At 52.0% G+C, this 23,501-nt stretch overlaps 1 protein-coding gene across 1 annotated transcript; it reads left to right on the plus strand.

The window, feature by feature from the left end:
* Positions 1 to 1,504: 1,504 nt before the first annotated feature.
* On the plus strand, positions 1,505 to 23,501 carry NCF4 (neutrophil cytosolic factor 4). Its single transcript, XM_074983858.1, is given in 10 exon segments — positions 1,505 to 1,593; positions 4,312 to 4,396; positions 8,803 to 8,956; positions 9,282 to 9,352; positions 9,912 to 10,039; positions 10,984 to 11,041; positions 13,585 to 13,683; positions 15,964 to 16,094; positions 16,206 to 16,271; positions 23,267 to 23,501. Coding segments are annotated over 10 exon segments (1,059 nt in total). The 5' UTR covers positions 1,505 to 1,561.

A 23,501-nucleotide genomic window follows, 5' to 3' on the forward strand; every position in this document is an offset into this window, starting at 1 on the left:
GTTTCCCCTCTGAAGCATGCTGGCTGGGTCCAGACACACCACGAACTTTGTCAGTTGGCCCTACTGGGATGAAAAGGAGCCAACTTCGTACTGTGTTTGGAGGGAGAGGAGAGACAAGGACTGAAACAAAAGAGGATGAGGAGGCAGAGTGAGATACACACACACACACGCGCACACCCCCCCCCCAATAGAACTGGAAGGGACCTCAGGAGGTCATCAAGTCCAGTCCCCTGCCCTCTTAGCAGGACCAAGGATCACACTTTTTTTAAAAAAAAAATTCCCCTCAGATCCCTAAGTGCCGCCCCCGCCTTGCAAACTGGGCTTACAACGCTGGGCTTTACAGGCCAATGTGCAAACCACCCAGCCATCCCAGAAATTGAGTAGCTGCTGAGAAGCCAGACTATACTGTAATGCTGCCAGAGCACTGGCTAATGACAATGGCTTCCTTCTCTTGTCTCACTAAGGCAACTCACCCACTGCAGGGGGTGAGTCATTACCCCGTGTGGGGCAGACAGGGTCCTCTATGGCTGACAGGAATCCTCTTGGCAAGGAGTCTCACCAGGAATTGCTGCTTCAGGGCTATGCCATGCACAGGTCCCTGCCCTTCCAGCCATCTGTCGTCATCTCAGGCCCCAACCCTGCTCCCCTGTCCGTGGTCCTGTTTGAGTGGTGCCCAAGTGCTATGGCAGGGGGTGAGTTTTCTGATGGTTGTTCCTGCCCCAGCTTGGAAAGCTGTGTTTTGGCTCCCTCTCCTGGGCCAGACAAGTGAGAGCCCTCAGAAGCCTTCCTCAGAGGTGAGACGGATCTCCCACAGCCTGACTGGGTCCCAGGCGGCGAGGGGGTGTCTTTCCAGGATGCTGTGATTACAGGATGGGTGGGAGTTTGGGCAGCTGTCGGGAGGGAGCTGGAAAGGCCCCTCCATGGTTATTTCTCATAAAGCCACACACAAGTCAGGCCCAGCTCTGTTCTCCAGGGAGGCGAGCCAGGGAGGGGAGTTAGACTGCCAGTCTTTGAGCTGCAGATTTCTGCACACTGCCAGTCAGACTTGCCCTTCTGTTTTTATCAGGCCTGATTCTCCAGTGCTCTGCACTCTGCCGGCGGGCGCACTGGTGCAAAGAGAGAGTAAAAGGCTAACAACCTGGCCTGGTAGCGTGTGACAGTCCTTTTGCACCAGGGCTGAGCTGCAGTTCCTGTGTGCTGTCTGGCAGTAATGAATTGGGCTCATTGTTCCTCTTTGCATGTGTGCCTTTCACTTCTCTAACATGGGTGTGTGTGTGCGTGTGTGTGTCGGGGGGGGGGTGCAGTTTCACCACCCATGTTGCAATCACAAAGTTGCTCAGCTTACGGGCTTTCTTTCAGTAGCACTTCCTCAATCTGATGGGGGTGGGAAATGACAGAGTAACACTGACATATTCAGAGTGAGATCCCGGAGGCCCTGAAGAGAGGTCCCAGTATATCCAGACTCAACAGAGCCAGAGGGGTGGGGTCCTGTTTGCACGCAGTCCACTTGAACTGCCCGAGGAAGGGCTGGGCCTTTCTGGGGTGCCCCTGGACTCCAAGGATGTCTCTTCCCCGTCAGCTGCGAGACAAGAGGTGAGTCCCCCAGACACCTCTGCATTATCTCTCTGCTCTTTCCGTTTTACTTGGGCACAGGCCTCTTAGAAGGGCCCCAAGAGACACTGCCCAGGCGTGGCTCCAGCCACCAAAATATTGGGCTTCCTTTGTGAGCACCCCAGTTTGTAAATAGGAACGGGCCCCATTGTGCTATCAGGAGCCCCATGGACAGGTCTCCATCCAGGGAGGGTAGCGAGTATTTACCTCTTCATCCTCCCTGCGGTTCCACCAGGGAGGGTGATTTGACACTGCAGCGGGGCCTCCACAGGAAAGGCAGGCTGTGGCAGCACTGGCACATCCCATGGCTCCTCTAACCACTTCCCTTGCACAGCAAGAGCCAGCACCTCCCAAGCGTAGAGTGGTGCTGACTAACTCCAGTGAAGCAAGAGGTTGTGGGCTTCCTGCCCTACAATGCCCTTTTGGGTGGACTCCCCATTGCCAAGAAGCCCCTTGTTCTGGGGCCTGATAGCAGAAGGATGAATTGTTCCCCCTTCTATCATCTTTGTGGAGAGGGAAAAGGTTCAGTTGCCTCAAACTGGAAATCACCTTCTCCTGCTTCCCGCTGCTCCTCCACCTCTTCTTCTGGGACCTGTACTTCAGGAATAACATGCTGAGAGCTTTCATGTGGTAGCCTGGACAGGCAAAGTGAATTGGTCCTTCTCTGTATTTATCAAGTGGGATGGGCAAAGGAGGGCCTGAGAAGAGAGTGATTGGATCCGTGAGCCCATTACTATTTATTACCCATACAGGCAAAGGAGAGATAGACACCCACGGAGAATGGTCTATAAGTATTATCCTAACGGAAGTGGCAAAATGGTCCTGCTATTGTTAGGAACTTTCCTGGCTTATACACTATCACAGTGGCCTTTGTTAGGAGAAGGCTCTGAGTCCCAGCTCTCACCCTTTTACTCAGAGGCCTGCCTGACCTCAGCATTTCCTTTTCCATTCTCCTTTGTGGCAGAGTCCTAGTAATCTCAACAAGGCTGGGCCCAGGATTCATGGGGGGACCGACCTTGACCTTGTTGTGGTCTCTTAGGACAGAGCCAAGGGTGTCTCTATTCCATGGCACTTTCTTCACACTGGATGCTTCCCAGACCTCCTGATCTTTATGTATAGTTAAAAGCCAACACAGTTTATTAAAGAGCAACAAATAAAAACATGCAAAAATGAAGAAGGTTAAAGGAAAACACGAAACCCCTTTCTGTGGCACGGGATCACCACAAACAATGTCTCTGGGATGTCATGGCAGGACACAGTCTAATCCGCACACATTCCAGGTCTTCTTCCCAGGCCCAGGCTGTGCTGCAGGGATGCTGCCGGTCAGACACTTGCTTGGGTAGCGGCCACATGCCTTCACGCTGCGTGTGTCAGGACCTTTCTCCCCAGTGTTAACCCTCTTTTTGGGGTTACAACCCCCCTCCAAATCTGGCCTGCAAGGCCTCTTGGCAGGGGGTGTCTCCCCACACAGCGCCCACTGCCCCCTCGCACTCCCCAGCTACCCACCACACCCAGCTCCTTTCTGCCATAGCATGGATGTGGATCTGTCTCCAGTGCAGTTCCTCAGGCTGCTCCTTTGGCCCCCTGGCTTTCGCTGCTACCACTCTGCTCCCAGCATAACTTCCTGGGCAGCTGCTCAGGCTGGGGTGCTGCTGTCTCTTTACTCAGCCCCTTTGGCCAGGCAACTCCAGCTCACACCAAGGACAGGACCCCATGCTCCTGACTCACTCATTGGCCCGCCTGTCGATCAGGCTAACCTGAAGTGTTGGCCTCTCCCCATTGGCCCGGGGGGCTGTCAGTATCTTCATTAGCCTTTTCCCTTCCTTTTGGTCCTGGGAGAGGTCCAGCCAACCCTGCCTCCAAGGTTCAGAAAGGGGCCAACAGCCCCCTTACACTAATTTTTCTAGATATTGTAGGGTGGTCAAGAACATGCCAAGGGACAATGTCATCTGCCAGCGAAAGGGCACTAACTCAGACCTTTCTGTACGTAGCTAGCCCTGCTGGTGTGGGGCTGATTTTCAGAGGCACTGTGTGCTCACAGCTCTCAGAGATTTCATTCAGGTTTGTATGTGTTCAGTGCCCCTAAAAATCAGACTTTAGAGGTATATAATATGGGTCAACAACCCCCAGCACAGGTGCCAAGAGTGGCGCGCAAGTGATTGTCATCAGCACAGGAGGCGGGAGCTCAGCCCTGCCCCTCCTCCCCCATGCAGCCGGGAGCTTGCTCAGAGCCAGGCCGCCTGTGGATTAACAAAAGACCAGTTGATGCTACCAACCACCAGCTGAATGATAAAGCTCTACGTCTTCATTTATTTCTTAATGAAGCTGTCGTAAGTAGGACTATTAGTGTTTTTGAAAAGTATCACCGGTGCTTGGACCATACAAAGAGGTCAGATTTCAGCACCCTGCCTCGGAAAGGTTGCTGACCCCTGGTCTATACAATTGGCCTTGCAGCTTGTGGGCTTCCAGAAAGATAGAAACCAGGCCATGAGTGGCCTTCTTGCCTCTCTTGCTGTCTAGTGCCAGGCAGCAAGATGCTGCCTCTCCACCTTGGCTTTACTGCCTATAAGAGCGACAGGGCCAGCCCAGGAGTTGCAGAGCTGACCAGGAGCACAGGGCATCATGGAGCTGCTAGTTTGCTTGTGCCAAAGGCCAATCGCATCTGAAGTAACCCAAGTCTGTTTCCCTCTTGCCTTTCAGCGACTTTGACCAGCTTCCAAATGACGTGCCTGTCTGCGCTAACATTGCCGACATCCAAGAGAAGCGCGGCTTCTCCAGTTACTATGTAAGAGAGAGACTCCCGCCACGTGCTCACTGGTGTGATGGGCTCAGCACTGGGCAGGGAAATAGGATGCAACCTGCTTGGCCTGATGCTGTAGGCGTGGCCTGCTACCTCTACAACCCCTTCCGGTTTCTGTGTTGCTGGGCAGGACCTGCTTTCCTCTGGAATGGGAAAGTGGCTGTCCCAAGTGCACTGTGATAATCCTAGGGCCTTGTGGGTGTGTGCTGACAGTGAGGGGCTCGTTGGCACTGTCTGTTTCCTAAATCTTTCCAGAGTTGTGTTTAGGAGGTTCAATGGGGATAGAGAATCTGCAGGGGAGCAGCTCTTCTTGGCATGTGCCAATAGGAACCTCCTTTCAAGGATGCCATTTATGGGAGGCTGAGGGGTCACTAGCCCACCTAAAGCGTGAGCCCCTAGATTTCATACTTGAGAGCTGCTTAAAGCAGGGGCCAGCAACCTTTCCAAGGCAGAGTGCCGAAATGTGACCTTTTGACCTCTCGGTAAGATTCAAGTGTTGGTGATACTTTTTAAAGGCACTAACAATCATACTTACAACTGCTTCATTCATAAATAAATTAAGACAGAGCTTTACCATGGAGGTGGTGGCTGGTAGCATTAATTGGTCTTTTGTTACTCCATAGGCAAGCCCTCAGCTGCATGCGGAGGAGGGGCAGCGCTGAGCTCACGTGTGGATGAAAATCAGCTTATGTGCCGCTCTTGGCACACGCTGGGGGTTGCTCACCCCGGGCTTAAAGCATATGCCAAAGCTCCAGAGGCAGCTCTTAACAGAGCTTGTATTACTCCCAAATTTGCCTTTGGGCCTGGGAAGTGTGAATGCAAACAGGGGGAGGCAGGGCAATTAAGATAACAAAAGGCTTGGCATCCAAGTAATTGAAGAAGCAGTCAAGTAGCACTTTAAAGACTAACAAAATAATTTATTTGGTGAGCTTACGTGGGACAGACCCGTGGGTCTGTCCCACGTAAGCTCACCAAATAAATTATTTTGTTAGTCTTTAAAGTGCTACTTGACCGCTTTTTTGTTTTGATAGCATATAGACTAGCATGACGTTCTCTCTGTTACTAAGTAATTGAAGGATCATTAGAAGATCATGAAAACATTCAGAGAGGTAGCCCTGTTAGTCTGTATCTTCGAGAACAACAAGAGGTCCTGTGGCACTTTATAGACTAACAGATATTTAAATATATTTGATATTTAAATGTCTGTTAGTCCATAAATTGCCACAGGACGTCTTGTTGTTCGTGAAAACATTGTACTCTATTTAAAATGTAGGGAAAAAAGAGTAGACACAGATAGTGGTGCGTTCCAGGGGTCTGCACTGGGACAACTGCTGTTCAATTTGCTTGTAAATGATCTTCGGACAGGGGTAAACAGTGAGGTGGCAGCATTTGCAGATGATACAGAATTACTCAAAATATTTCGGTCCAAATCTAAGAGCAAAGAGTTACGGAAGGATCTCACAACATGGGGTGACTGGGCCACACAAGGGCAGATGGAATTCAGTGCTGATAAATGCAAAGTGATGAACATGGAAAAATGTAATTCCAGCCATGTACACAAAAATGATGGGGTCCAAAACAGCTGTTACCACTCAAAAGAGAGATCTTGGAATCATTGTGGATTGTTCCCTGAAAATTTCTGCTCAGTGTGCAGTGGCAATCTAAAAAAGCTAACAGAATATTGGGAATCCTAGGAAAAATGGAGCTAAGACAGAAAATATCATACTGCCTCTATATAAAGTCATGGTACATCCACATCTCGATTAAGGCATGCAGATCTGGTCACCCCATCTAAAAAGAAAAGCTGGTTTTGGAAAAGGCACAGAAAGAGCAATGAAGATTATTAGGGGGTAAGGAGCAGCTTTCATACGAGGAGAGATTAAAAAGACTGGGGCTTTTCAGCTTAGAGGAGAATTGACTACAGAGTAAGAGAATATGCTAGAAACCTAGAAAATACTGACTGATGTGGAAAAATAGAGTAAGGACATTTTATTTACTCCTTCACAAATATAACACAAGAAGCTCACCCAAAGAAATTTAGAGGGAGCAGATTTAAAACAAACCAAAGAAAATATTTCTTCACAGTCGACCTGTGGAAGGAACTCTTTGCCAGGAGAAGGTGGAAAGGTCCAAACTGTAACAGGCCTCCAGTAAGAACAAAATTAGCTCAGGGAGGATAGGTCCATCAGTGACTACAAGCCAGGATGGGCAGGGGTGGTGTCTGAAGGTAGGAGTAGGCTACGGGGGGGATGGACTATTTGATGATTGGCTCTTCTGTTTATGTCTTCTGAAGCACCTGGCATCGGCCACTGTTGGAAGACAGGACTCTGGTCTAGCTAGAACATTGGTCTGACCCTGTGTGGACATTCTGATGTTCTTATGAAAGCCCAGATGTAACTGTTCCCTGTTGTAACTCACTAGACCCGCCCCCCCACACACACATCTTCCAGAGACAGAGCCCAGGAGTCCTCTCTCTCTCTCTCTCTTTCTCCACAACATTAGGGACAAAGTTAAATGATATATTAAGGCAAACCAGTGTCCCGTAAGTGACTTGCCACAAGATTCAGAATATGTTAGCATTAGAGCATTAAATTATTTATTTATTTTTCTTTTTTTTATACTGGAACTAGTAGATTTACCCACCATTGCTTGGGTCCTTGTGGGAGTTCAGACCAGAGAGTGGAGGTACGGGAGTTAGGGCTGGGGCTGGGAAGTAGTGGGGGGGCTCTCTGGGGCCCCCACAGCAGTGAGAGTGGTTCCCTGGAGTGCCCAGGGCCGCACCGCCCAGCCAAAACAACAAGAAGTCCTGTGGCACCTTATAGACAAACATATTTTGGAGCATAAGCTCTCGTGGTTTCTCCTGCACGGCCAGAAATGTGGTGCCTGGCTCCGGCCAGTGACTCTTCCTGATGGTGGGGCGGGGAGCAGGGTCTTTGTTGCTTGGCCACAGCCCACAGCTTTTGGGTCGAGCAGGGCTCTGCTGTCTGGCCCCAGCCTGCGTCTCCTCTGGGAAGAGGAGGGGCTCTGCTGCCCAGTCCTGGCTCATATCTATCTCCTCAGAGAGGGGCGAGGCTCTGCTGTCCAGCTCCAGCCAGTGGTTCCTTGGGGTAGGGACTTCTGGGGCTGCATTGCCCGACCCTGGCTCATGTCTCCTTGCAGGGAGGCAGGGTTTGCTTGCTTGACCTATGGCTCTTTGGGAGAGGGCTGGGGCTCCTTTGCTGAGCCTGGGCTCATCTATCCCTGGGGCAGGGAGCTTTGCTGCCAATCCCACGGCTCCTTGGGGAGTGGGGAGGGACCCAGTGCTTGTCCCTGGCCTGTGGCTTCTCCAGAGAGGCTGTGGTGGTGGGGACGCTGGTTGGTGGAACTCCCCCTCCGTTCTGGTGCTGCGGCCAAGGGACACGGGGAGGAGTTTACCCATGACCGGAGGCCGGCAATAGGGAGAGCCCAGCCCCCATCTTGCCACTTTCTTCCCAGTGTGGTCGCCCCTTGTGTCACTCTACAGTATAACTATCCATCACACTCGCTGTCTCCAGTGCTCATTGTGGTGCATAACGGTCCCTGCTCTTGGCTCCCGCCCTTTCCTTGTTGTGGAAAACATCCCATTCCAGGCACTTCCTGTTCTCCTGACACAACCAAACCCTCGCTTTGCTTTGACTTAGGCTGAGAGGAACCTGTACAGCAAATGTGGTGGTCCTAGCTCTTACTGTGTGGGGGGAGTTCTTGAACAAACAGAGTCACAGATGGACAGACAGACTCATGGGTGGACAGACAGATGCACAAGCACTCTCATATATATATATGTATATGTATATGTATACGTATATATATAGATGAGACACAGTGTTGCTGTTGGTTAATTGCTAAGTTATCTGCCAACAAGATAGAGTTTTCCAGTGCCTTAGTCACCCCTGGAAAGAGGAGTGTGTGTGTGTGTGTGGAGAGGAGTGGGGGGAGGCATATGGGGTCTCTACCCCCTTTCCTGAACTCGCTGCTTGGCGGGAGGGCTAGCTCAGTGGTTTGAGTGCTAAACCCAGGGGTTGTGAGCTCAATTCTTGAGGGAGGCCATTTAGGGATCTGTGGGCAAATGCTTTTAAAAAACCTGCCAGGGATGGTGATAGGGCCTGCTGTGAGGGCAAGGGGCATGGACTCAATGACCTCAGAAGGTCCCTTCCATCTCTGTGAGATAGGTATGTACTCTATAGACTTGTGCTGAGCATGGCATCCCAGAATGCACCAGGTTCTTAACAGAAGGTTGACTTTCTACTCCAGCCTCCTGAGAACGCAGCCCAGACACTAGTCGACTGGCTATCTGCATCCCTGCTGTGCTTCCATCACACTCTGCTGCTCTAATTTAGGTGTGCCAGTGACCCCCACTCCCTCTCCCCCTTCAGGTGTTTGTCATTGAGGTGAAGACAAAAGGAGGGGGCAGGTACCTGATCTTCCGCCGCTACCGCCAGTTCTTCGCCCTGCATGGCAAGCTAGAGGAGAGATATGGGGCAGAGAACAAAAGCAACACCTTTGCCTTCACCCTCCCCGTGTTGCCAGGTAGGCTGTCAGATGCAGCCCTGTGCTGGCTTCCTGATCTCCTTGGCAGTCATTCCAGTCCTAGCCCCTTCTGGTGCGGCTTGCTGTCAGGCAGGGTGCAGGGGTCCTGGCTGGGAGATCCAGATCCCATTCCCAGCAACTGCGTGTGGTACCGATCAATGCAGGTCCCTGGGCTGGGGGATCTGCTCCAGCAGGGGACACTGACATGTGGGAAGCTTGAAGGGCCTTTCATCTGTGTTCCTTCTCCTGGAGGCTACGGGTAGGCTGCTTCTGTCCCATTTCCCTCGCGGCATCGCTCAGGCGTTGTTGGCTTTGTGCTTTCCAGGAAAGGTTTATGTCGGTGCGAAGAAGGAGATTGCAGAGAATCGGATCCCTGTCCTCAATGCGTATATGAAGGTAAAGCTTCGGCTTAGAGCAGAGGGAGCTGTGGGCACAGAGAGTCCATGGTTTGGAGCGGTACTGTTTGAAGTCATCGTGGATAGCTATACCCGCCCCTCCAAGCGCACTTGGCTCCCTTTTTGGCGCTCACCAAGGCACCATAACATGAAGGGGAGAACTCCTTTGTGGGCAGGTTAATGATGGCCCCTGTATTAAACGACTGGGGCCCCGCAGCAGCTGACAGACTGATAGGGAGTAGTGGGGAGATGCCCACCTCCCAATCCTGTCCTCCCCGCACTGGGATCTCTGTGATGCTGGGGCAGCTGTGGGAGGGATGCCAGGGTGAGGATGAACATCTCTGAAGTCAGGCAGGAGACACACTGGCCAAGGCCAGCAATGAAGAGTGGCAAAACCAGCAGCTGCCTCACCCCTGTCCAGCTTAGCTGGAGGATTTCTGAGGGGGATGCACCTCCTCAGTGGGTCAGCAGATTTGAGAGGTGTTTCCATTGCCCAGGTACCACGCACGGTGTCTCTCTCACATTGCTGTTACTCTGCTCCCTTGTCTCCCCTGCCGCAGAAGCTGCTCTGCCTGCCCAGCTGGGTGCTGATGGATGAAGACCTACGACTGTTTTTCTACCACACGGAGTTTGACTGCGAGCAGGTGCCGCAGGGGCTGAGGCGGCTTCGCCCACGTACTCGCCGAGTGTAAGCCTCTGATGTGTTCCCTGCTGTTTAAACCTGGCTCCCTGGGAGGGTGCCAGACCCCTGGGACACAGCCCTTTGAGGAGAGGGAGCTGGGGATTGTCCATGTGTGTCCCAAGTGAGTCAGCCAAGTCTGACTCTGTTGGCTGGTTGTGCTACGAAAACTGGGCTTTTCCCACCCACAGGGGCTAAAACTCCTGTGCCATCCAGGGCGTATTCCGTCTGGGCATGGGAAGTGCTGAGAGGTCTTGGCCCTGTTTGAAAACTGTGTCCTGCTCATTGCACTGGTGACTCTATGCAGGTGACCTCTCTAGGGAGCTGGTATGGAGGGGGCAGGTCAGGGCTGAGTGCCTGATCCTGCACTACTGAATTTAATGCCGTTGACCTCAACTGCAGCTGGATCAGATCTTAAAGGAACGTGGATGCTCAGTTGGCCCCATGCCTCTCCTGAGCAGGGGACTATCCTGCAGAGTAGCGCTAGGATCCCATAGGATCGCATGACATCCTCTCAGTCCCGGAGAGAGAGCACAGAGACAAAGAGAGTTAGACGGGATTGAATTAACACAATCCTTAAGGCTGACATTTTTCAAGGGAGCTAACAGTGGGAGGGAGGGATCCCTCCAGATGGGGGGTGGCTGAGGGAGGTGCCAGATTCTGAGTTCACGGCTTAAATTCCCCTCTGCGCTCGACAGAGGGCTGTGCCAGGGAGAGTTTGCTGCTGCGACACATGAGAGCTGAGCACACTGGGGTTGATGTAGTCGCCTCTGTGGCTGTTTGCTCGACTTGGTGTGTGCTGCACAGATTCTCTGGCATTTTGTAAAGCAGCTTTGTGAGTTGGATCACTTGGGCAGCTGCCTCCTAGCTGGCGAGGAAGCACAGACTGTGCAGCTCCACTTTGGCCCTAGAAAGCAGGGCTTACCTTCTCCTGTTGTCTCCTTCCTTTGCAGCAAAAGCATTTTGCCCAAAGAACCTGGGTTTGACCGCATGGCTGCCCCAAGGGCTGAGGTGGGTACTATATGCAGCAGGGAGCAGGTTATAAGCAAGGCTGGGTATCTCTCTGGTGACACCTGTGGCTTTGTTAGGAGAGGTTCATGCATTGGGGGAGGAGGGAAAATGGAATAAGCATAGGTAAGAAATTCCCCTTGCTCCAGAGCAGGAGAGGGGAAAGGCCTGACAGGCCAGCATGGGGCAAAGCAGAGGACTGAAGATATATATAGTGGTGAAATCTGCCTCTCACCCAAATAACAGGATCTTACTGGAGGACCAGTACAAGCTGAATTTCAGAACTGTCAGATTATGGAGAATTCACTGACAGCTTGTCTGCAATTAGAGGGGGGCACCCACAGACTCACTTCCAGGCCCTGATTCAGCAAAGCACTTGCTTAGCTTAAAGTGTGTCCTGGAGTCCCATTGAGCACTCTAAGTTAAGCATGAGCTTAAATGCTTCGACTCAGGGCCTGTAGCGCTTCCATCCCTGAGACTGGATGAGTGAGCAAAACCAGTGTTCCTGTTCTGACCGGGAAGATCTAAGCTGGGAGAGGGAAGTTCTTACAAGTGGAAAGGGGAAGTGGGGAGAGAATGGGGAGGAGTGGTAGGAAATCAGAGAGAGAGATAGAATCAGAATACTAGGACTGGAAGCGACCTTGAGAGGTCATCGAGTCCAGCCCCCTGTACTCAGAGCAGGACCAAGTATTGTCTAGACCATCCAACCTGTTCTTAAATATCTCCAGAGATGGAGATTTCACAACCTCCCTGGGCAATTTATTCCAGTGTTTGACCACCCTGACAGTTAGGAACTTTTTCCTAATGTCCAGCCTAAACCTCCCTTGCTGCAGTTTAAGCCCATTGCTTAAACATGGAAGGCAAAAAGAGATGAAACAAGACAGAATCGTCAAAGAAATATCAATGGGAGCATGTGGTAGGGGGAGAAAGAGAACTTTGCAATGAACTTGAACATTTGAAAAGGAGGAACGCTTACAGGGTGAACAGAACCCAGCTGCGCATTGGGAAAGATAAGCTCAGAATCAAGGCAGATACATGGAAAACAGGAGGGGCAAAGGGAAAAGGAGAGGAGCGCAGGAGAGGACAGGGTTCTGCTCCCAGTCCTGTCCCTTATTTGGGTAGAAAGCTCGTGTGATACAAGATTTTGAATCTGCCATTGGATGGCGGTTTGGATGTCTCTGGCATATTTAGAAATAATCTTTTCTGAAGGTGGGAATGAAGAATTGATACCCCTTCCTCAGCCCCAGCCCCCTTTGGGCATCTACCAGGAGAAGGGCATTTCTTTCTGGCGCTAGCAGGAAGGGAAGTGGGGGGCTGTCCACTGAGAGCCTGCACTTGGAGCAAGTGGAGTTGGCTCAGAGCTTTCCTAACCTGAAGTGGTTAGTGCCCTCTGGCACACAAGACACTTGCACTCTGAGGCTGGCATGGGAGGTCCTTCTTAAGAGCTACCCTGAGCACTGTTTTTTTGGGCCCAAGTTTGGAATATATTGGTATCCTCTTGATTCTCTAAGAATAAGGAAAAGAGGATTCAGCCAAAGGGAAATGCCATGGAAAGGGTAGTCCAAAATGTATTCTAGATCAGGGGTCAGCAAGCTCTCTGAGATGGGGTGCCGAAATTTGACCTTTTGACCTCTATGTACAGTCCGATTGCCAGTGATACTTTTTTAAAGTCACTCATAGTCCTACTTGCAACAGATTCATTAAAAAATAAATGTAGATGCAGAGCTTTACTGTGTATGGGGTAGTTGGTAGCATTAGCTGGTGTTTTGTTAGGCCACAGGGAATGTGCCTTCGAGCAAGTTTCCGGCTTCGTGGGGGAGGAGGAGTGGGACTGAGGTCCCGCCTCACGTGCCGATGAAAATTGGTTCGCGTGCCATTTTTGCTACCCGTGCCAGGGGTTGTTGACCCCCTGTTCTTCCAATGAGACTTTGCTTTTAAACTGCTCTGCTTTGGGGGATGCACTCCTGCATCCCGGGACACTTGCTGGTTGGAATTGTCTCCAAAGGAGAACTCATTAGGCCATGGCTTTACCAAATGGCAAATCTGAATGTTCAGTGCAAGGCTGTTAGAAACTATGGGCTCAGTCGCTTTTTTTGAACTTTGTCAATTGCTGGAGACAGAGGCTCTTGAATCAATTATTCTCCATTGCATCTGTACCCTTTTTAAAAAACTAACAGCTTCTGAAGTTTTATGAAAGCCTGTTCAAAGAGCTCTCTGTGTCCATCACTGTCAAGAAAGATCCAGTATCTATCCTCCCTTATGAAAACCACTATCTTCTGAGCTTGCAGTCTTTGTTTGTTGGGGTTGCAATTCCTACTTGGCTTTACACAAACATTTGCATCTGTGTTGGGAAGTGCATGCTGCACCAACTCCCAGTGATTTCCTGATCGCTCCAGCTCTTGGTGTGCAGGGATCCTCTTAGGCAACATATTCCTAGAATGTGAGTAGAGGGAAGTAACCTTTTCCTATGGGTGAGCAGGACAGGAAAGCAGGATACAGTTCTGGAACTCTGAATATATTATTTGAATGGTGACTACTTTTCCCAGGCCCTGTTTGACTTTCTTGGAACTAGTACGCTGGAGCTGAACTTCAAAAAGGGAGATTTGATCTATCTACTCAGTAGGATCAATAAAGATTGGCTAGAGGTAAGACTGAAGTTACTAGGGTTATGCTAGAGTTTCTGAGCTTCTGGGTACATCTGATGTCAGTCCAGGAGAGAGGAAGGCTCAGATTCTCAAAATTATTTTGGCTTCTGACTTTTCAGTGATTTCAGTGGAAATTAGTACAGGTTGAACCTCTCTAGTCTGACATGCTTTCGTCCAGCAACGTCCATGGTCTGGCATGATTTTAGGTAGCTGGATGTCCACTTATCGTAGGTTTGACCAAGTTTCCCATGGTCCTATAAAGTTTTTTTACAGCCCCCAGTCCTTACTCACAGGGTTCTGTGCTGTTATTTAGCTATAATTTACCCCTAAATTTGTTCTCAGAGCCCTGTAAGCAGTGGAAGGGTTGACGATACTGCTAGACCATATTCACCTCCCATGGTTTGGCAAGTTCTCTTGACACCAGTCAGATCCCAAGATTGCTGGACTAGAGAGATTCAGTATATAGTCTAAATACTTTTGAGGATCTGGGCCAAAGCATCTATTTCCATATTCCAGAGTCCTTCCTTTCTGGACTCTGTTTGGATTTCAGACTTCCTCTCCTCTGGCATTTGGGTTTCACTTGTATGCTCTTTGCCTATAATGTATTCTTGAGTATGTGGAGGTTAGCAGAACACACACAGGCCATAGAAAAGAGAAGACAACTCCGGTTCAAACATGATGGCTTGTGTTTGCATGACATATGACACACTGTACCCCATCCCCACCTGCCTGCTCTGTTTTGGGCATGGATTTGGGCACTATGGTGAGGTTATGAGAATGATGTGAAGGAGCATGACAGATATCTGCAGATATTGTATCTCTGCTTCATTAAAGAGGGCAGCCCTCCTGGGGGAGTATTTGATGTTTGTATATCATACACTGCCCCAGTCTTCCTGTAGCCAACCACCCAATCCAATATTCCAGTACAGGTATGATATCAAGTCACACCCACTGCACTCAGCGCTTTATCTTGATATAGTGTACTTGAATTTTCAGAAAGCCTTTGACAAGGTCCCATATCAAAGGATCTCAAGCAGGATAATGAGGGAAAGTTCTGTTATCGTTCGATAACTGGTAAAAAGATAGGAAACAAAGGATGGGAATAAATGGTCAGTTTTCACAGTGGAAAGAGATAAATAGCAGCAGTTCTCCAAGGAGCTATGCTAGGACCAGCACCGTTCAGCCTAGTCATAAATGATTTAGAAAAGTAAGTAAATCATGAGGTTGCAAGTTTGTAGATGATACAAAAATTACTCAAGACAGTTAAGTGCAAAGCTGCCTGAAGTTACAAAAGGATCTCGCAAAATGGCTGACTGGGTGACAAGTTAGCAGATGGAATTCAGGGTTCATAAATGCAAAGTAATTCACATTGGAAAAACATACCTCCAACTATACATAGAAAAATAAGGTCTTAATTATCTGTTACCACTAAAAAAAGAGAGATCTTGGCATCCTCGTGGATAACGCTTTGAAATTATCTACTCAACGTGCAGTGGCAGTCAAAAAAGCTAACGGAATATTAGGAACCATTAGGGAAAACATAGATAATAAGACAGAAAATATCATAATGACATGATGCAGATCCACAGTAGGTCCACCCCGGAATAATGCTTTCCATTCTGGACACCTCACCTCCAAAAAGATTCATTAGAATTGGAAAAGGTATAGCGACAGGCAACAAAAACGAGGCGAGATTAGATTGAAGAGACGACTAAGGGTGGTAAGGCAGATAGCTATAAAATCACTAAACATGTGGAGAAAGCACATAGGGAAGTGTGAGTTACCTATCACAGAACACAAGAACTGGGAATCAACCAATTAAATTAATAACGGCAGGTTTAAAGCAAGCAAAAGGAAATGTTTCACACAACACACAGTTAACTCACTGCTGGGGCATGTGGTGAAGACCAAAAGTATAACTGGGTTCAGAAAAGAAGTAGATAATTTCATGGGAGACAGGGCTATCAGCTAAGATAGCCAGGGGGCAACCCCATGCTGAGTGTTCCTGAACCTATGATGGCCATAAGCTGATAGTGGATGTCAGAGGATGGCTCTCTCAATAATTGCCCTGTTCCCTGCATTCCTTCTGAAGTGTCAGTTACGGGGCACTGCCAGGGACAGGATGCTGGGCTGGAGGAGCCATTGGTCTGACCCAACATGGCTGTTCTTACATGACCGTATATGGGGAATTCTGGTGGCCATCTCCATGGTAAGGACTTGCATTGCCAGGGAGTAAAACCAGCATCCTCTTCATCATTGTCTTCCTTCCTCTTGTCCCAGGGAACCGTCCATGATGCCACTGGAATCTTCCCAGCTGCTTTTGTGAAGATCATTAAAGACTTACCCCAGGAAGAAGGCATGAGCAATTGGCTGCGCTGCTATTTCCGTGATGACACTGTCAGCATCATCAGGTAATGAGGTGATGTTTTCAGGGGATTCCTGGAGAGATGTGCTGACTCCTGCAGCCCAATCAGTGATCTGCTCTGATCACTCGAAGTGATGATGTCTTTTCCCTCTTCTAGGGACATTTCCGTGGAAGAAGACCTGAGCAGCACCCCGCTGTTCGAGGACCTGATGGCATTAATGAGGTACAGCACAGGCAGAGATGGTTGGATGCAGAAATCTACTCCCAGGCATATTTCCTGAGTTCCTTCTGATGCTAGCTCTGTGAGGGTCTGTCCAGCCATCCCAGGGTTCTGGGCCTGACACACATTTCCTTATTACCCTGGAGAATTGGCAGCTGACACAACCTGGCCTCATGCAAGTTTAGATAAAATGGAGCTCGCAAATCAGAGCTCATATGTGATTCAGATGCGTGTGTTCTACTCTGTCATGAAAGGTCTCTCACCCATCCTATCCTTGCCAGTGCCATGCTCTGAGATCTGCTGTTAATTTTCCTCTGTGCATTGAACACAGGCATCTCAGCAGCATGCCTGGACATTTATTGACTCAGGAAAGAAAAGGCATTGCCACCACTTGTGGATATATCTGCAATGCACATCATGCGTTTTGTGCCTACGCAAAATGCTCTTGTTGCAGGTGTTGCCAGCATCATCTCCTCTGAACAAGTCTTGATAACATCTCTGCCCACCCTGTTAGTTATGATTTGCATTGTACAGGTTGAACCTCTAATCCAGAACTCTTTCATTCTGCAACATCCACAATACGGCATGATTTTAGTTAGCTGGATGACTACTTATCATGGGTATGGCCAAGTCTCCCGTGGTCCCATAAAGTTGGTCTGCAACCACCACTCTGGGCTCTGAGTTTTCTGTGCTGTTATTTAGCTGGAATTTGCCCCTAAATGGCTACGTCTACACGTGCACGCTACATCGAAATAAGCTATTTCGATGTAGTGACATCGAAATAGCCTATTTCGATGAATAACGTCTACACTTCCTCCAGGGCTGGCAACATCGACGTTCAACGTCGATGTTGGGCAGCACCACATCAAAATAGGTGCTGCGAGGGAACGTCTACACGCCAAAGTAGCACACATCAAAATAAGGGTGCCAGGAACAGCTGCAGACAGGGTCACAGGGCGGACTAGTGCTTCTGGGGCAACAGCTAGCCGCTCCCTTAAAAGGCCCCTCCCAGACACACGCAGCCTACACAGCACGCGGTCTGCAGAGCCATAGGCACGCACACCTTGAGCGACGCAGTCATGGACCCCCAGCAGCAGCAGCAGCAGCAGCAGCAGCAGCAACAGCAGCCAGAGGTCCACCCAGCCGCCCCTGTAGGAGCAGTGCTCGCCCTGCTTGATGCCATGCAGGAGACAGCTGAGCACCTCCTTGCCACAGAGGAGGAGCTGCCCTCAGGGGAGGAGGACGCAATCCCCAACCCTGCAGCACCCCGCCGCCTGCCCCCCCCGCCCGCCGCACACGCCGCCGGCTGTGGAGCTACCCCACGAGCACTGACTGGTGGGAGCGGCTGGTGCTCGGAGAGTGGGACGATGACCGCTGGCTCCAGAACTTTCGGATGAGCCGGCAGACATTTCTGGAGCTCTGCCAGTGGCTCACCCCCGCACTGAGGCACCAGGACACCGCCATGCGGCGTGCCCTCAGTGTGGAGAAACGGGTCGGCATCGCTGTCTGGAAGCTGGCCACTCCAGACAGCTACCGATCCGTGGGCCAGCAGTTTGGCGTCGGCAAGGCCACCATCGGGGCTGTCCTCATGGAGGTAAGAGGACCCACGGGGGGAGGGGGAGGCAGCCCTGGCAGGGGAGGGGAGGGGAGGGGAGGGGAGGGGGGCCCTGGCAGGGGAGGGCCACACACACCCTGCACACCCCTCATTGGTGCTCTCCCATGTGCTTCCCCTGCAGGTCGTCCACACCATCAACACCATGCTCCTCCACAGGCTCGTGAGGCTTGGGGACCCAGATGCTGCCATCGCGGGCTTTGCCACCCTGGGCTTCCCCAATTGCTTCGGGGCTCTGGATGGGACCCACATCCCCATCCGCGCCTCGGAACACAGCGGAGGACGCTACTTAAACAGGAAGGGCTACCATTCTGTGGTCCTCCAGGCCTTGGTGGACAGCCGGGGCCGTTTCCTGGACATTTATGTGGGCTGGCCTGGCAGCACCCACGACGCCCGGGTATTCCGGAACTCGGGCCTGTGGCGCCGGCTGGAGGCAGGGACCTACATCCCCTAGCGGGAGATCCCTGTGGGGGACACCACCATGCCCCTCTGCATCATCGCAGATGCAGCATACCCCCTCCGGCCCTGGCTCATGCACCCGTACACAGGCCATCTGTCAGCCAGCCAGGAGCGCTTCAACCTGCGCCTGAACCACGCGCGCCAGGTGGTGGAGCGCACATTTGGGTGCCTCAAAGGGCGCTGGAGGTGTCTCCTCACCCGCCTTGATGCGGGCCCCACCAACATCCCCCAGATTGTGGGCGTGTGCAGCGACCTCCACAACCTCGTGGAGAGCAAGGGGGAGGCCTTCGTTCAGGGCTGGGCTGTGGAGGCTGGCAGGGCCGATGTGCAGCCACCTGCTGCCCCCAGTTGCCAGGTGGACCCCGAAGGGACCCGGTTCCGGGAGGCCCTGCGGGCCCAGTTCGATGAGGCCGTGGGGTGAACGCTGGCAGGCCCCTCACTGCCCCCCGCATCCTCCACAACACTCCCTGCCCCTACGCCCACACCACAGAGCACCCAAGAGCCCCCCCCCCACTTTTCTTGTACATAAAAACAGACATTTGTTTGTCAAATCAAGTATCTGTGGAACTTTTATTATTATTATCAAGACTAACTATTTACAGGCAAAATCAAACTTATATATATATGTATTATAAATAAGGATAAGATGAAAGGGGAAGACAAGGAAGGGGAGAACTATGTACATGGGGGGGGCAAGGATCAGCATAGCAACAGGGGTCAAATATACAAACTATTTACAAAATAACATAACACTGGGGGGAATATATACAAAGGGGGGGGCACGTCCTGGGCCCCACACCCCCTAATGTCCAGCGCTAGAGGTGGGCGGCCGCGACCCATGCCTCGGCCTCAGCACTGGCTGGGGCTGGCTGGGGGCCGGGTGGACCGGTAGATACGGCCGGCAGGTGTCAGCTGGCCCCAGGTCCCCCTTGGCGGAAGGGCCCTCAGTGGCGGGTGGCGGTGCGACGGCAGACGGCGCAGCGGGTGGAGCAGCGGGTGGAGCAGGCAGGGCGGGCGCAGCGGCGGCTGGTACGGCATGGGGGGCCAGGTAGTTAGCGATACAATCGAATATCTGCATGAAGGCCCCCCATGCCTCCTGGCGCCAGGCCAGCGCCCGCTCCTGCAGCTGGAGGTGGCGCTCCTCCACCCGCAGCTGCTGCTCAGCGACCTCCAGCTGCCGACGGTGGAGGGCCAGCAGCTGGGGGTCCGTCACCGTCGGGTGGTGGTGCTGGGTCCACCGTCTTCCCCGCTGTGGGGTTGGTCCTCCGCCGAGGGGCTGGCCTGGAGTGATGGCCCCGGGGGGCTGTCCGGGACCACTGACACCTCGCCGGCGCTCTCCAGTCCTTCCGATGGTACAGCTGCGGAACACAGGAGGGGGGAAAGAAGAGTGGAGACAGCCGTTAGTGTGGGCCCTGAGCCGTGGCCCTTGTCCCCCCACCCCTCTGCTGCAGGTTCCCCATCCCTGTCCCCGGGAGATGCTGCTGTGATGGGGTTCAGGGGTCCCCCTGCACTGCACCCCGTCCGCTGGCAGGAGTGACTCTCACTCAGCACGTACAACAGGAGGTTTATTAGGCAACAGATGCCCAGTTTCTCACAGAAGCGACAGTACAGCAGTCAGAGACAGTCCTTCCAACCCGTCCTGGGGAGAAGACCCCGAGGGGTGCCCCTCTGGGGTGTAGCTTTCCCCCTCCTCAGGCTGGCTGCCTTCCAGCTCTCCCTTCCCCTAGCCTCTAACTGCCGTCCCCGATTCAAACCCAGCTCGGCTCCTCCCTCCTCTTTGTTCATGGCAGAGGTGTAACCTGCCAGTTGTAGCCCCAGGATCATCCTTAGCCACTGGGAGCTATTCTGCTTGTTTCTCATATCTAGCCTGAGTCTCGCATTTGCACTCCCCCCACTCCATCACATGCTGCTGCTGCTGCTGCTGGGTGTCCCACCCCCTCCCCGCGGGGGACCCTAGAGGTTCCGCTCCCCCCAGCCCCGGGGATGGGGCATGGCACTGTCGTGCTGGGGGTGGGGGCAGGGGCTGATGCACTCTTCTGAGGGACTTGCCACTGCTGTCCTTGGGGCCATGGTCATCTGGGCATATGGAGGGCCCTGGTCATATCTATTACCCCCGCCCCTCAACCCCGGGGGTGTGCACCGGGGTGTACATACCTGATGGTCCACTCCCACGGTCGGGGGACACCTGGGGGGTGGACGCCCGGCTGGAGCTCCTGGATGGCAGGACGATCTGGAGGCCGGTGTCGCTGGAGGAGGACTCCCCCTCCTCCTCCTCCTCCTCCAGTGCCCCAGGGGTGGGCTCCTGGGGGGGCCCCCGGGGTGCAGGGCTTGCCTCCGGGGCGGACTCCGCCTCCGGGGCCTGCTGGGGCTCGTCAGCCAAGGTATCAAGCGTGGCCAGAGGGTAGGAGGTGTGCCGGGGGCCCAGGATGTCCCTGAGCTCCCTGTAAAAGGGGCAAGTGACGGGGGCGGCCCCAGACCGGCCGGCCGCATCCCGGGCCCGGGCATAACCCTGCTGCAGCTCCTTCACTTTACTCCGGACATGATCCGGAGTGCGGGCAGGGTGACCCCGAGTGGCCAGGCCCTCGGCTAGCCGAGCGAATGCATCCGCGTTCCGCCTCTTGCTCCCCATTCCCTGGAGCACCTCCTCCTCACTCCAGAGCCCCAGCAGGTCCCGAAGCTCGGTCTCCGTCCAGGAGGGGCCCCGCTGCCGCTTCCCCGCCTGGCTGCTGGGCTGGGAGCCCTGGCTCCCCTTGGGGGGGGTCCCCTGGGGGCGCTTGGGGGGCTGGGGGGCGGCCATCGCGTCGGGTGGGGGTGTCTGTGGCTGCAGAGAAGCGTGCAGGCTAGCCACGTGGCAATGCTGCTGCCTGCACGCTCTCTCAGCTTCCTGCACAGGAAGGCAAGGGGCGGGGAGCTTTAAGGGGCTGCTGCACGCAGCCACCATCGAGCTCAGGGTCTGGAGAGAGCGTCTCTCAACCCCTCAGCTGATGGCCGCCATGGAGGACCCTGCTATTTGGATGTTGCGGGAAGCACAACGACTACACGTTCCCTACTTCGACGTTGAACGTTGAACGTCGAAGTAGGGCACTATTCCCATCCCCTCATGGGGTTAGCGACTTTGACGTCTCGCCGCCTAACGTTGATGTTAACTTCGAAATAGCGCCTAACACGTGTAGCCGTGACGGGCGCAATTTCGAAGTTGGCGCCGCTACTTCGAAGTAGGCGGCACGTGTAGACGCGGCCAATGTCTTCTAAGAGCCCAGTAAGCCGTGGAAGTGTTGGTAACATGCTAGACAATATTGACCTCCTCTGGTCTGGCAAATTCTCTTGTGTGGCACTGGTCAAGTCCCTAGGGTGCTGGATGACAGAGGTTCTAACTGTAGTAGCGCTTAGAACCCTATTCAGCAACAGAATTCAACTGGCTATCAAGTGCACAAATACAGAGTAATTCCAACATACCTGCCCACTGCTGCAGCTCTAGTTTGATAGGAACTCAGTCATTGCAGTCACAGAAGTGTGGCTGGTTCTCCCATTTCTGCACTTATCCCAGCTTGTCCTTAAGCTTGCCAGCCCTAAGCTTACAGAAGTAATGTGTCTGGGCCCTCAAATTCACAAGACTGGCTTGAGAATCCAGAAATTTAATTATGGATGTTGGAGACTTTTTCTTATTTCTTTGCTTTTCTTTTCTTTTTTTAATTTACCTTCTGGCATTTGAGAAGGGTCCCACTTTCAGGTTATTTTCTCAAGCAGGACGACTGAAATTTCCATGTAATTAAATGGAGCTGGCGCTTTAAGGCGAACTTGCAATAAAATTGGGAGAGCTGGCAGTGCTACTGATTAGTGACCTTGCTGCCCTAGGTTAACACCTCCCTTTGGTCTTGACTCACCTGGTTCTTTCCAACCTGGCTTCAGCAGACCCGTGAGCCAATGAGACATCCATCAGCTGGATTACTGAGATGGGCTATACCACAAATACCAAGCTGGACACAAGACAAGAGGAGGAAAGAAAGTTTCACTATAGTTTTAAAACTTGAAATATATATATAAAAAAAATCAAACACGGGGGCCAGTTTTCTTCCATTCTGGTAAAGGAAATGAAAAAGGGGAAAGGGGATGTTTATGAATTTGCCAATTTTAAATTGTTATATTACACTTTAAATCAATAGACCGACGGACCTGAGGAAGAACTCTGTGTAGTTTAAAAACTCATCTCACACACCAGCAGAAAGTCGGTTCTAAAAAAGCTATTACTGCACCTACCTTGTCTTTCTCTGATCTTGAGGCCAACAGGGCTACAAAACCGCTGCCAACAAATAGTCAACCAATAAACTCTTTTACTTACCGTAGTGAGGTTCTCGTTGGGTCATTCGTTTGGGAGTTGCTGAACTAGTGACCCTCACATGTTGGCCCGACCTCTGAAAGGGATAGTAAGAGGAGCATTACTTCATTTTGAATGACAGTGAAATTACAGATATACTCTCTAGGGAATAATACACCTGTCTCTTAACCACAGCAATTTCAAATCCATCTGCCCCTGGCAGCCTACTTGGCTTTCTGAAAGGGTATTTGAAACACTGTTGTCTACTAGCTGCCAAATTCCACAGGGTGTCCCCAGTGAGATGTAATGCTGGCAAACATGTCTTATAAATAATGGCCTAACGTAGATGTGTGCACAGAAGGCAGAGTTTGAGTGGAGGGCAAAGAGACCCCAGTCTCCACTTCATAGCTGTATAATGTTAATATAGTATGGGGCAGCTGATGGTACAAAGTCTTGTTAATAATCTGACACCTCTCATTCATTGGCTTGGGCTGGGCATGCTCTCATTTTTTAGTGTGCTCCTTAGAGGGCTGCTGTCTCTGGAACACTGGTATGCAGTATCTTCCTGGCATTGTTTGGACCCTATGGTTTAATTAATTTTTCCTCTTTTAGGAGAGAGTTTGACCGTGATGACATAGTTCTGAATTACCGGGACTCTGAGGGTGATCTGATCCGTCTGCTCTCTGACCAGGACATCGAACTCATGGTGTCTCAGGGCAGGAGAACGTCCTCCAAGGAGCATTTTTTCCCCTGGAAGTTGCACATCACCCACCAAGATGACCTCAGTGTCTACAACACCAGCCCAGGAGGGGGCACGAGTTAAGCCTTAGCAATGAAAGCACAGTGA

Source organism: Carettochelys insculpta, chromosome 1 (genome assembly GCF_033958435.1).
Source record: "Carettochelys insculpta isolate YL-2023 chromosome 1, ASM3395843v1, whole genome shotgun sequence".
In the NCBI taxonomy this organism is placed as follows: domain Eukaryota; kingdom Metazoa; phylum Chordata; order Testudines; family Carettochelyidae; genus Carettochelys; species Carettochelys insculpta.